Raw genomic sequence first — 14,677 nt, 5'->3', positions numbered from 1 at the left:
TTGTGTACAACATTCTAGAGACTAATTAAATATCAAGCCAGTGAGTGGCATAAATAAAACTCCATTACAAAACCACAAAAATTCAAGAATGAAATTTATCACTGAAAATCATAGCCACAGTGTATTTGTGCTGGGAAGCCATTCTTTTTATAAGAATTTCAAAACATAAAAATAAACGTAGTAACGAAATGTGGAGCCTTGTTAAAGATTAGGTGCATCATTCAAAACCGCCAATGGGGACTGTTCTTTAAAGTACTGTTCTGCTTCATGATAACAGTCTACCTCACATAAAAACAAGAAATAATAAAACGCACAATTTTTATTGGGAACTAGCTGGTACCCACGCTGTCGAATGCAATATACAAAATCGAAGTCCTCATACTACTTAGTAAAAACGCTTACGATGTAATATGATGCAATGCTATGAAATTTTTCATATGTTATTAGGCATACATCAAGTAAATACATTTTATTAATCATGGTTAAGAGGATCAGAGTATTACCTAAATTCTATATCATGTTTTACATGTGTAGGAGCATTTCTGGTTAAGTAATTATATTTCTGTCGCCATAGTGAAGTCTGCCTGGTTGCCCTAGTCAAGAAATTATAAATACAAGGGCTATCCAGAAAGTAACAGACGTTATTGAATGGTGCGGCAGTGGGTGGGGCTACAGCCACCATCTTAGTGTCAAAGCACTCTAGTATTCAGTAAGCATTGAACTGTAGTGGCACGCTGTTTGTATCTCTTTTAATTTTCTCACTGTGATTAATTAAAATGTCTGCTGCAATTGAAAATCCCACCACTTTTGAAGTGAGTGATAAGGTTTTTGTTTTTGCAAAAAACTATAAACCAATTGAAATCTATGGCCAACTGTGTGAAGTTTATGGAAATGGAATAATGAGTGAAAGCAAAGCAAGGCAGTGGTGTATTGACTTTAAAAATGGCCACACCAATATTTATGACGATTGTGGTAGCGGTTGGCCTAGCCTAGTGGCTGAAAATTTGATGTTGAAAATCAATGACAAAGTTCATGAAAATTGCTGTTTCACAATGACAGAACTCTCGGAACATTTCCTACAAATTTCAAGAAGTTACCAGCATAGGGGAAAATTGAGTTCAAAAGTTTAGTTTTCCACGTCAATGCACGGTCCCATACAGCCAGTTGTACACGACAAGTTTTGAGTCGACTACCACCTCTTTCCAGCGATGAAGACCTGGCTCGCAATGCAGTGCTTTGATAGTGACACTGAACTTCACGCAGGCCTTAATCAGTGGTTAAGCTCTCAGGTGGCAGATTTGTACAAAGCTGGAATCGAAAAACTTGTGTCATGTGTAAATGTCTCAATTTGAACAGGGATTATGTTGAAAAAAAGCCTAAGAGTGTAGCTTTTAATGGTAGATTTAAATGTATACAACAAAATGTTCTTATGGATTTAACCAAAAATTTGGGTTACTTTTTAAATTTCAAAACATCTGTTATTTTCTGGATAGCCCTCGTATATACGTCTCGGAAACCTAATTCAATTAAGAAGTGATAACTCTGGTTTCTGTTATATACTTCCGATCTAAGATATTTCCAGTGCCATAGAGTTTGTCTTGTCTCAATGAAGAAAAAAAAAATATATATATATACAGGTGCAGGACCTTTGAAATTGTGTGCGAAGCCACGGGTAACTGCTAGTGTGTGTGTATATATATTGTATGTATGTGTATTTATATATATATATATATATATACACACACACTAGCAGTTACCCGTGGCTTCGCACACAATTTCAAAGGTCCTGCACCTGTATGAGCACTTCTTGTTCAGGTGAAATATATTTGCTACGCTAATGTTTTAACTTTGCCTTCTTCCCACGATCAAGAAAATATGTTACAAAGTGTATATTTATAGTAATTGTAAGGTTAGTATTTTTTTTGTTCCATTGCTGATTTTACCTCTTTTCTGATCAAGAAATATTTTGCCTTGTGAGTTTGCCTTGTTGCCACGATCACGAAAATACGTCAAAACATTTATATTTATGGCCATTCTAATTTGCATTATTAGAGAGTAACATTGTCTTTTAGATCTGATATTTATTATTAAAAAAAAAATACAATAATTTTATTAACCAATGACATTACGCATTTTATAAACTGAAAAATGTTTTTAATATTTTAGACTATTCAGAGCTGGAGTTAGTTACTGTTTCAAAAGTGCAGTCTAGTGAACATTCATCTGGCACAGTTCTTGCCGACTGCATCAAAGGGAGTCAAATTCTGACCATCTTATGTTTTGGGGCATTTTGTAAGATAGATGAGAACTAACTAACTGATGAAATCTAAAACAGTGTTAAAAATATTTGTACTCACTACTCACTATAAATGTAAACAAAATGAAAATTATAAACAATGTTTACAAAGAACAAACGATTACATTATAAGTTCTATTTTAATTAATATTTCACAACTTCAGAGACCAAGGTATTTCATCTCTACTTTGAAGACCAGTGAGGTGTAGCAAGGAGGGTTTTTGGAAATAAGAATATACATTCTAGGGACACGAAGAATATCCATGTCAAATATCAGCATAATCGGTTTATATATTTAAAGATAGACTGAGAAGCCTAATTGAGTTAAACATGTTTACTTTTGCCCATTTAAATCCAATTATTGCCCCATCATAAAACTATATATGCATTTATCTCTTGGACAACTACTTCACTCAAAAAGTGTCTACTTCCAGCTCTTGTAATTTATTTTCAGTCAAAGACATTTCCAGTGCCATAGTTAAGTTTGTCTTGTTATCCTGGTTATGAAACTATATACATCCAAGATTGAAAAGCCAATTATTATCAATAGGAAAATACTCCTATCTATTTCTGGAATAAGGGGAAAATCCTTATAAAGTTTATGCAAAATTTCAAAATAATCTTAAAAAAAAGTTTTTACATTAAAGAAGTCATGTTTTTGTATCGTAGTCTGGGAAGAATAATGACTGAGGTATGTTGTTCCTCATTCATAGTTTTACCTTAAGCCACTGTTAAAATGCCTTCACAATGGAATACTTTATGTGAAAAAGTTCACAGATTTGTTCATTAAGGTTGGTTTTGTAACAGTTTTTAAATAGTATTTGCAATGCATTATATGTTTTTAATTTGTCACTGTCACAATCTGGAGTAAAAGATAGATATTAACTTTGTCTCTGCTATCTGTATTGCACTGTACACTTAACATTTTAAATATGTAAAAGATGTCAACAGCTATTTAATATCACTTACTTACCATTTTTTTTAATTCCAAAATATTCTAGGCAAATTTTACATATATCTCTTCATAATACAAGCCTTTATTGGATTTCAATAAATAATTTATAAAAAGAATTAGCCAAATTGGTTCAGCCATTCTCAAGATTAGCACTTGGCATACAATTTTGCAATTAATTTTTGTTTATAAGATTACTGGACCATCCAATACAGTGTTGACTGTACCACCACCAGAAGGAAACTGTATGTTGAGAGAAACTGTTACCAACTGGTGTAATGGTAAGATGGTTTTAATTTTTAATTTTAATAATAGCTTTATTGCCTTAGACAATTGTATTGTATGGCATGCGCTAATCGATTAAAATATATAAGAATATGAGTAAAATTAACAAATAAGTATCTTCAAAAATATAAAATTCAATTGTATAGCAGTTATAATTGTAAACCAAGAATGTATAAGTTTGCAAGGTAAAAAGCTAAAGTGGTACACGTAAAAGCACCCCTTACCCCAACAGAATTGATTAATCCTCATGATCGGCGAATTTACCAGTGGTTATTTGTGTTCCATTATTGTAGTGTATGGAGTCATAACTTTCTGCTGTATCACTAATACTTTTTAATGTCTAGGTAGCAAATTGTCAAAGTTTTGAGCCATTCTGTGTCTATTCCATAACAAATGTGTTAGCTCATGTGGAAACTTATTGATGCGTCTGTCAAGTACTTGTTCTAAATGTGCAAATTTGGTAATTGTAATTCAAAACAAAATGCAGCTAATCATGGTATATAATGAATATTTCTGGGTCTTTCCATGAAGTTTAACTGTGGCTAAAGATTCTACTAATTGTGAAAAGACTTGTATTCTAGCAGTCACTGACATTTCTGTGTCTACATATAATCTGAAATAGAGTCATAATTGATAGCAGTTAGCTAAGTACAGTAACTTTAAATGCTCATAAAAGAAGAGTTGGTAGGTATTGCAAGGAGGAAGGAGAAGGAATATTCTTTCAGGATATTTTCTCAAAGAGCTATTTTTTAAATATCAAACTGAAAAGAAAATATCTTACAAACAAATATTTCTTTCATTTGACATAACTGCAACAGTTCCAACATTACTATCCGTAACCACTGTATTACAACTTGAGGGACTACATGAAAATGTTTTTAGATTTGGAGTAATATTACTGTATTGACCGCACATTTAATACTGATAGCATCCAACAAAGTCATGCTGGAAGGCACACAGCATGCATTATATACAACTTTCTAATTTACAAAGAAAATGTAAAAAGAGAAAGAAAAACTCACAGTTGTAGACTTGTAGGAGGACACTGGGCTGGAAGGCAGTGAGGCAGGTGCTTTGCGAGGATCGATTCACTTGAAGGAGATGGATTACTCGTGTGATCAGGTTCATATCTTGATGGCATCATTTTACTTGACGTCAGTGATGTCTTCGGTGACAAATGTTGCTGCATTTTCAGCGGTGGGGATAACTTTCCATTTGAGACAGCCATGGAGTCTATTGGTTTCTTAGAACTTATCAGAAGTTTCTGAGCTGTTGAGTACCTCAAAGATTTCCTTTCAGAACTTGACTGGAAAGGTGATTTGCTGACTGATTTTTCTTCACCAGGTTGTGAGGAATGCAAGTCTCTTCGCACACTCGCAGATCGGATAAACTGATTTTGCAGTTGGCGGAATGTTGGATTTCCAGCATCCAAAGCTCTTAGAGGATTCATTAACGCTCCCGAGGGCTTTAACTGCAAGGAACTAAGTTTTTTATCAACAGGAGTTTGAGGGCCTGGTTTATTGAAAGCTTGGTTATGATTTTCAAGATATGTAAGCTTGCTTTCTAATGATGCCGGTTGAATATCTTCATAGTTTTTCAAACTCAATTCAGATTTCGCTGGAAAGAGGGTTTCAATACTTCTCCTATCCAGATTTATTCTGGGCCCAACAGGAATTTGATCATCTTTAATACTAAAGTCTTCTTTTAAATTACTGTTTTTAAAATAGCTCTCTAAACTTTTCTGGCGCTGGTATAAAGCTCTATTTTTACTGATATTTGATAAGTGACTGTCTTCTCGAACTTTTCTCTCAAAATGCCTGTCCAGGTCTTTCTCTTTATCCCGAATGGTCATAAAAGAAGCTCTACATGACTCTCGAACTTTGGAGCATCTTCTCAGCTCTGGCTGATTCTCGTACTGAGGTTCTGGTTTTGACCGATCGGAGACGTAAGATTTTGGACTCTCTGGACTGATGGATGAGTTAATATTAGAACTTCCCAGATAAGATTTGTTAAGGTATTGAAACTTGGGATCTTGAGATCTTGAATATGGTGAGATCAATGGCAGCTGATCCTCCGGTGGCGGTGGGGGCAAGGGTTCATCCGAGACTATAACTTCGTCCTCGACAACAGGTGGTGGGGAGGGTGGGGGCAAGTCGGGGCTAGACATCCGGGGCACAGGGTATGCAGCTCTCAAGTGAGGTTTCTTGGGTGGTCTAGCAGGAACCCAGTCATCAATGGAGATGGCTGGTCCCATGATAAACGGCCCAGACACAGCAGCTGACAGTGAGCCACAACTGGAACTGCAACAACACACATACTTAATGATGACTACTTTAAACATTTGTTTGTTTAGTGGTAAAACATGGAATAGGATGGACGTGTTAGTCTCAACTTTTGGTTTATCCCCAGGAGTGCACAAAAATCTGTAAGTTAAGCGGTTAGACAATAAAGTAAAAAAATAAAGATTTATTTAACTTATTTTATTTTTAAATGTTGTAGCAGAAATTTAAATTGATAAGAAACCTCAAAATCATTGAGTACACATAAAAAATATTGTAGCACTGGTATAAAAAATAGTAAAAGTTATTTTACATTGATTTTCAGATTTGAATTACTCAAATTGGCTTTTATAATTATCTCATTTTAGTGTCAATTTTGAAAAGTTTGACAGTATATAGAATAATTTGTCTATGCATAAAGTTTCTGAGGTTGCATGAACTTTTGAAAGAAATTTGTATATTTACCTCTGATTTTATCACGAGACAAAATTTAATTATTTTTCACATGAGTTTATTAAGTGTTACACAGGGAATATTTTCAAACTCCATATAACAAAATAGACTGGATCCATTCTTCTGTCAAAAGGTAATGGTAACTAAATCAGTTTCCATAAAAGAAAATTGATTGTTTTTTATAATTTTAATCGGCACCCTGATGCAGATCTATATCTAAAATAGAAATAAAAATGTGTTAGGGCTTTACTAATTAATTTTTGGATTGAAACAGGGAAAGAATGTTAAAGAGAATTTTCTAGTATAGTCTATTTGCAATTTAAATACAGGAACAAACTTAATAATAAAAATTTTAAGGTTACTTAACATAGTTGGAATGTAATATCCAACTGTGTGAGAAATAGATTCAGCATTGTAAATTAATTTTAAATAAGCTAACATACAGTTGATGCAGACAGCAATTGAGTGTGTACTTAAGAACTCAAATGAAGAAAATTTTGCTATGAAAAAGTTCAATTATTACATACACTTCATAAGATATTTTAAAGTAGTAATCAATATAAATGAACACCTCAGAAGTCCCTTGTCACACTCATGCTTGAATGTAAACTTGAGATATTGCATAGTTGGTCTACAAATATTATTCCCCTCTCTAATTCTCTTAATATACATTACACCATAAACATACCTATGCTGGTGTCGAACAGGCAAGTTTTCATTTTCTCCTGGTGTTGGAGCTTCTTTACTGACTTGCTGACTTAACTTTTGCTGAAACAGAAGATTAGAATAGAAAACAAAATTTTCCTTTTGTAAGCAAATTATTATTATGTTTGAGAGATACATGATCAATGAATGTGATTATAGAGGTGTTATGAAAAAACCGCACTGTGGAAAAAGCGCACAGTTAACCCTTTTGGACAAAAGGATCTATATGAGTGCTTTTTCTGTATAGTCATTATAGACTTCAACTCGTTTATGTATACTGTGTTGATAAAATACACCTTAAAATATTCTTAAAGAAAAAAGAACAAAATTTAATTAGTAGAATTTAAGATTAACAATAACATTTTAAAATAATTATTAGTCTCCAAACACAAAACCAATTCTAACAACATTTTTATAACATCAACTTATTAAGATAAAACTGTACAAGACTAGTTTTGGTGTGCTGATTAGGAAGCTCACCTCTCTTCTCCCATAATCTGAAGCCGAGGATGACCGTCTGCTGGCAGCATTAGATGAGGTGGTGGGAGGTGGTTTAGGTCTGGGAGGAGGCTGAGGAGGACTTAGTTGTGGCTCCGACTTCCACGCCGAGTGATGTCTCTCATAGAATGACAAGAGAGCTTTCTTCTGTATGGCCTTGAGGGAAGCATGGTCTGTGACACGTGAGGGGTCTTGAGAGGGGTGGGAGTGAGGATGGGGATGACGGTGGGAGGGGTCGTAAGATGGTGGATAGGGTGGGCGGGGCTGCTGAGGTGCGGCTTGCTGTCGCTCCAACTCACATATCCGCTCAGCTACACTCATGGCAGGAGGGGACCTGGGAACAAAAAACAACTAAATATATAAGGTGTTGACAATACATTACATTCTACTGCAATACTATTAATACCACTTTTCAACTATGTTTATCTTACAACTAAACATATTTAATTTTAATTTAATATTTTTCTGAGTTAATATCAGTTTACTGGATATAGTTCTACACAGAGAAGCCAAAATATTCCAAGAAGAGTTGTGTAAGCAATATTTCACTGTGATGTGATCCAAAATAAATAAATATTTAATTTCTAACATTTACATTCATGTTTACAAATAAATGAAAAAACTTAGGAAATCAGTGACCAAAAACAAGTAGCTGGTCAGTGTAACAGATACACAATACACAAATAAACAGTTTATAGCTTGCTCTCACATAAAAAAAACTAAAAGTTCAACAGACTGCTCTCCACGACGTCTGCACAAGACTACAGAAAACTACAACCAAAATAAATACATATAGCCGACGTTTATACAATATAGAGTGACTAGTTACTAATTAGACAATGCAAAGAACAAAAAAATAATAAAACAAGCTTTGAAAAAATACAAATATACAATCTTATGTACTAAAATCATAAATAATTTTACAAAAAATGTATAAACTAATATATTGAAATAATGGAAAATTAAATTAATGTATTACATAAAATTACATACAAATATCAGAAAAATCACATACGTACACTTACATGCATACTATAGAACATCCACACTCCAAAATATACATTCACACGTACACACTACTATGAAAAAAATTATGTAATAATGATGTAAACAATATAATAGGTGGTTGCATAAAACTTAAATTAATACACTCGTTAAAAAAGCTATATCAGGTTTTGTAAATAGCCAGGATTTTAGTAAGGAGCAGAATTGTTTTAAGTTATTACTCGATTTGATTTCATCAGTCATTTGATTAAATAATTTTGGGCCTACGTATTGAATGGACTGTCTATAGAGTTCTTTATTAACTTTAGGTACCCTGAAGATTCTACTTTCACTAATTCTAGTTTTATACATCAAACCACTTGTACCTAAATTTCCGCTTCTAGTATAAAATATTCTCAAAACTTTGATGTTACTTACATTTTATGATTGTAAGTGAATTATGATTTAAATTATGAGTACTAATTTCTAGAAATCAATCTAAAAATGTTTTGTTAAAATATAAAGGATGATTATGGATGAAGTTTGTGAGAGATATATTGTTATGAGTGAGTGCTAGAACTATGAAAGGGCCCCATCGTCCCTCCCCTCCATCCAACTATTATTATTATTATTCTTTCTAAAATTATTCCCTAAGATCGCATTTGCACACTTCTGTAGTTATCATGTTCTAATGTGTAACAATAAATGTATCTGTAATAAGTTAGGTTGCCAATAAAATATTGGCTGTAGATAATTCAATAAAGTTTTTTTGGTCCAACCTTTACGATACTGCCTAAATATCTACATCCACGATAGTTTCTCTAAACTCAATCCTTAAGATACTCTGTATATGATCAACCCTCACAATAGTAAGATTAAAGTCAACCCTCAGAATTTTTCCTCTATGGTCATACTTCACAGTACTATACTGCTCCTATAATAAACCCTGATATAACCATCAAAATAGTAAATAAATCGTGCTTCGAATCATCATACAGCTCACTTCGCTCCTGATTGCCATACACCTCACTTCACTCCTGATTGTCTTACAGCTCGCTTTGCTCCTGATTGTCATACAGCTCGCTTCACTCCTCCTGATTGTCTAACAGCTCACTTTGCTCCTGATTGCCATACACCTCACTTCACTCCTGATTGTCTTACAGCTCGCTTTGCTCCTGATTGTCATACAGCTCACTTTGCTCCTGATTGTCATACAGCTCGCTTCACTCCTGATTGTCAAACAGCTCACTTTGCTCCTGATTGTCATACAACTCACTTTGCTCCAGATCGTCACCCTGAACACTTCGCTCAGATGTCACAGAGTCCTCAGTCAGAGACTAAGGGACCACCAGTACATTTTGTTGTGTACATTTAACTTGATACTTTACTCCATTACAATTGTTTCAAGTATTAGCAAGTTTAATGCCTAAACAAACCAAGAAATGGTTGAGTATGTTTAGCGCCAGAACAACCTTCACTCATAGTAAAATAATATACAACCAAAATCTTACCAAACTCTGGTTGTCTGGTAGGTCTACCTGCATAAAAATACTAATAAAGCTTAAACTGAAGATTCGTTGGTAAGTCTTGTTGATGACTCTTAAGCTCAAAATTACTGTAATCAAGCTTATTGCATAAAAATTTGATGACAAGTGGTAAGCATATTAAATTTATAATTGTCCTTCCATTTGGATCTAAGAAATCTGGGAACATGCAAAAAGTATGTTTTCTTGGTTGGTTGTTGCAACGAGAAGCTTGGTTATAAGATTTGAAAGGCAGTTGTCCAATTCAGAGCTTTTAAACAAGAGCCTAAAAGTATATAAAAAGAGTATTATTGCTACTTGGTACCTTTCAACGAATCAAACAAAACAAATTAGTAAATTTATTTAAGAAAACAGATCTTTGAACACAATAATAATTCTGCTAACCACACAATTGCTGAAAGAATCGCTTCTGAAGTCAAAAAAATAAATAATTAAGAATGTGTTTTAAGAAAAGTGCAATGTCCACTTAATGACAATCATAACGATTTAGAACAGCCTAATTTATTTCTAAAACCAACAGGCCTTGCTCCAACCGCTTTAGCCTTTTAAAATACAAAATTTAAACTTTTAGGTCTCGGATTACATTCTAAAGAAACTGTAATGAAAATAATATGTCATGAATCTGACAAAATTAGAGAACACATTATAGAAGTCACTGATAAGTTATTACTTTGATAGATGAATCAACAAGTCTTGGAAGCAAATGCATGTTTTGACATTTAAAAGTATGAGTATGTTTGAAGGGCACAACAATAGATTTTACAATTAATAAATTTATGGTAACATTTCCTTGTACATCATCTGTACATAAGTAGGTAGACACAGAATTCACTTGTTAGTGCAAAACCATGCAAGTAAATCAATAATAAAGGAAAACTGCAACATCACATATCCTTGCAGATTTAAACATTGCAGGTCAAGAAAGTTTTTCCAACAAAGTTCTAAGTTAAAGGAAAACTATGAATTAGATTCATACTGATTATATCGGATTTGATTGTTAACGTTTATACAAATAATCCCTTTTTCGTTGTTTTGAAGATTGATACTAAGTGCTCTGGAAACAAAACGCAAATTTTATTCCTTTTTATGCTCATTATTTAGCAAACCGCATGTACTATTGGGTGATTGTCGTCCTCTGCTTGTGAGGTAGCCAAGGCCTATAATACTTAAGGTTTACTCCATTTAAGTATTAGAGTAGCGTAAAATGACATTTTATTTTATTTTCTTCCCCGAGACCTCCACCCGCCAAATGCCCCTCCCCCCTCCCTCTGGAAGAAATTTCTGGCTGCGCCCCTACCGCAAGGTAAGCTAATATTATGTTCATACTTTGTAGGAAATTAACCATTCCACCAAAATAACTTCATCCCATATGTTGACAAGTTATTGGAAAATATCATATTTCAACCTTCTAGATATACTCTGTTCACTAATTTGTTTACTCTGTGTTTTTCTCAATGCCAACATGGTTACCTGTAAGACCAATGTAATCAGTCATGTTCTGACAATCAGAAATCAAGACTCCCAACAGACCAATATTTACCATTTTCAATATGGTAAGATGGGGATGTACAGTTCGAGGACTTTAGCTGCACGCGTAACCTTGAGTGTATGGTGACAGGCGGGAGGGGTGGCGGGGTACCATTATGTGCTGCGTCCCGAAAACATTTCTTGTGACTCTAGGGTAAAACCCTCCTTTCAGGAATCGTATTGGCCCAAATAACTCATCAAACTCACTACAATCAGTCTGTTTTGTGACAGTGCTGATTAAGGTGGAATTAAATAATAAAAGAATACCAAATAATAGCAATAATGGGACTTATCCTTGTTTTTCAGTTGTTATAGTGTTGTTTAACATGTTTTTGTAAATAACGTATTTGTCAATACTAATCTGCAAATCGAAATCATGAGTCTAAAGTCGTTAAAGAGATTGTTGCGCCTTCATCTCAGCGGCTAGCACGTAAACGCAACCCGCAATACAGATAGCGTTTATTTGTTGAAAGGGTAGTATTTGGGCCCTACGAGCACAGCTAAATTCCTTCAACTGTACAGGTAGTAGAGCTAAAGTTTCATACCAAATTTAAACCTTCCAGGTCAACAAATATAACACTTACAGTGCATACAGACAGACAGAAATTGGATTTCGTTCATCAGCAATTGGTGGGAGAGACTTCTAACAAATAATTCCTATCAAATGTATAGCTTCTACAAGAAATATGTATAAAAAAAATTACCATATAAGTTTTTATCCCTTCTTTGTATGGATCTTCCATCATATTATTATGTTTAAAACATTTGCTCCCAGAGCTTATACAAGCTGACTAGGTTGTTATTTGTTAATTAAACACTGATTTTATTTAGCAAATTTGTTCTGCTCTCAGCAATGCCCCAACTAAAAAACTTAATGCTAACATTAGTGTTCCTCCTAACCTGGGTGAGTGCTGCTCACAAGGCTGGACGGTGTAGGTGCTGACGGGGAACAGTTTACGCTGATTATTGATCTGATTGTGTCGCACCAGCTGGCTCAGGTAAAGCACACTCTCACTATGATGGCGCTGGGGTGTCTGGACCTTGGCCGAGTGAGCGATGAGTGGTGTCGTTCCTGTGCTTGATACATCGCTCATCGAGCCATGCCACTTGAGCGTCTCACTCGACGAACCTGAGCTACTTGACTCATGTCCCTCCACCCGTGCTGCCTCGCTCTCCCTGCGTAACCTGTGGGAGGATATAGTTACTTTACATGAATATAAACAGATGATGATGAGAATAAATATTTTATATTCGAGATATCAATTCAATTAAAAAATAATGGAATGTGTAATTTTCATTTTAAAAGTGAACTGTTGAAGCTAAAAAGGATCTTATTTTGCAAGGTCATGTTAGAACTAAGAAATCTTCTCAAACACACCCCTAAGGTGACTTTTGAAAAACCACCAATGGCTGTGAGGTGGCCATTGCTTTGGGCCATGATTGCAAAAACAGTTTCGCTCAATATTCACCTATCCAACTAGCATTCACACTAATGTTGCTAAGCCCCTTTGTCTTAAAGATATTAGAGTACTTTAAGAGTAGAGACCAAGTCATTGATACTGGGTTTTAGTGTGCTCAGAAACAAATTATGCAACAAATATTGAAAGTTGTGTTTTTCACTGTTTAGAGAACACTATAAAATTTTCGTATTTTGCATTGACACCAATATGACTGGTGTAACATGTTAATATATTGTCATTAAAGTTCATAATACATGCTATGCAAGTAATAGAGTATACAACGAACTTGCAAACATAGGTCTTATCTATCAGAAATATTTTAAATTGATCAGCCTGGTAATAAAAATTATAGGAAGGTACTTGAAATTGTCTGTTTATATAAAAAAACAATTTTTACATTCCTGGGTGCTAATGGAGAGAGGGTTGAGGGTTGGTAAGTCGAACTATGAATCAATGTTATATACCTGTCGAGAAAGGGAGTGGTAGTGGTCGAGTCTGTGCTAGAGACGTAGCTGTGGTAGCCCTCTGACTGAGCGTAGGACGCCTGTGTCTGATGGACAGTGCGCAGTGAAGCCTCATCATAAGCGCGACTGTATTGCTCCAGCTCCTCTTGCGTCAGCTGACTCTCCAACTGACATAAGAGAAAAATATAAGTGAAATTAACTTTGTTATTAAGGTGAATTAATATGGTTTTGAAATCTCCAGCAGGTTTCAGTAGTTTATCTATCTGAGGGGAATTGTTGTAATGTACTTACTTTAATGTCTAAAAGTAAAAATAATCCTTGAGCACTACATTCAAAAATCATATGAAATTTGGATTACTTAGAGCCCTTCCTCCCCAATTCAATATAAGGCAATGAAGAAGTTTATTATGGGCATATTCATTCTTCCCATAAAAGTCTTATTATTTTCTTAACTTTGTTCTCTCTTTGCTGAAACTTTTCAGGTCCACAAAGCATTCAATGCGTTTCAGTAAGATTTGAATAACTGCACAAGTTTTTAGCAAGTCCCTTTAAAAGTTCGGCTTTAGAATTCAGCTGATACACGTAAAATTGTTTAAAGAAGTTTGACCTCTTCATAACTACTTAGGAATAGAAATCTTATGAACTTTTTCAAAATAATGTATGATAAATCATCCTACAAATAAAACTTTGTGAATATAGAAATTATGCAGGGTTAGGTTACTCAGAATAAACTGTTCTGCATTCCTTGAAAGTCTTGTACAGCCAGCCAGCTTACCAACACTTGAGGCACTTTGGAAATTGGATAGTTAGGTTTGGATAAGCCAATTAACTAGTAATAGACAATGTTCACATCACCAACTATGTTTCCAGAAAGATTTCATCACAGGCAAAGAGGAGCTCATCTGGGTACCGTGATGCTCTCTAAATTCAAACGTGCTGTTCAGAATTTAGTCGTGCTGGCAGGACTATCCTGCCAGAGTAATGACTTTAAATAGCATAAAGCCTTCCAAATGATTAGTTAAAATCGAAACTGCCTTAAAATTTGTAGATAACAATCCTCCTATAAACGTTTCCAAGCCTTTTGGGTATTTACACTCAACCAAGACAATAAAGTAAACCTATCATCATAGAGTACCTAAGTCACACTATTTTGGGTGTGTTAGGTAAGAACCAAGGATAAGAATCAATTGATTTGACATCTTTCTATTATACCCTGTGTTTGTCACAAAG

At 34.5% G+C, this 14,677-nt stretch overlaps 1 protein-coding gene across 4 annotated transcripts in view; it reads right to left on the bottom strand.

The window, feature by feature from the left end:
- The window catches only part of LOC124365657 (protein Shroom), a 234,003-nt gene that overhangs the window by 75,449 nt on the left and 143,877 nt on the right, over positions 1 to 14,677 (bottom strand). For all 4 annotated transcript variants that reach the window (XM_046821632.1, XM_046821634.1, XM_046821633.1 and 1 more), the window contains 5 exons: positions 13,448 to 13,614; positions 12,424 to 12,708; positions 7,451 to 7,802; positions 6,954 to 7,033; positions 4,556 to 5,833 (listed from right to left, as the gene is read on the bottom strand). In XM_046821632.1, coding sequence (XP_046677588.1) covers positions 4,556 to 5,833; positions 6,954 to 7,033; positions 7,451 to 7,802; positions 12,424 to 12,708; positions 13,448 to 13,614 — 2,162 coding nt within the window. The remainder of the gene's footprint in view (positions 1 to 4,555; positions 5,834 to 6,953; positions 7,034 to 7,450; positions 7,803 to 12,423; positions 12,709 to 13,447; positions 13,615 to 14,677) is intronic.

Source organism: Homalodisca vitripennis, chromosome 1 (genome assembly GCF_021130785.1).
Source record: "Homalodisca vitripennis isolate AUS2020 chromosome 1, UT_GWSS_2.1, whole genome shotgun sequence".
Lineage (NCBI taxonomy): Eukaryota > Metazoa > Arthropoda > Insecta > Hemiptera > Cicadellidae > Homalodisca > Homalodisca vitripennis.
Note: the sequence above shows the minus strand (reverse complement) of the source record. Positions and strands in the feature narration are given on the sequence as shown.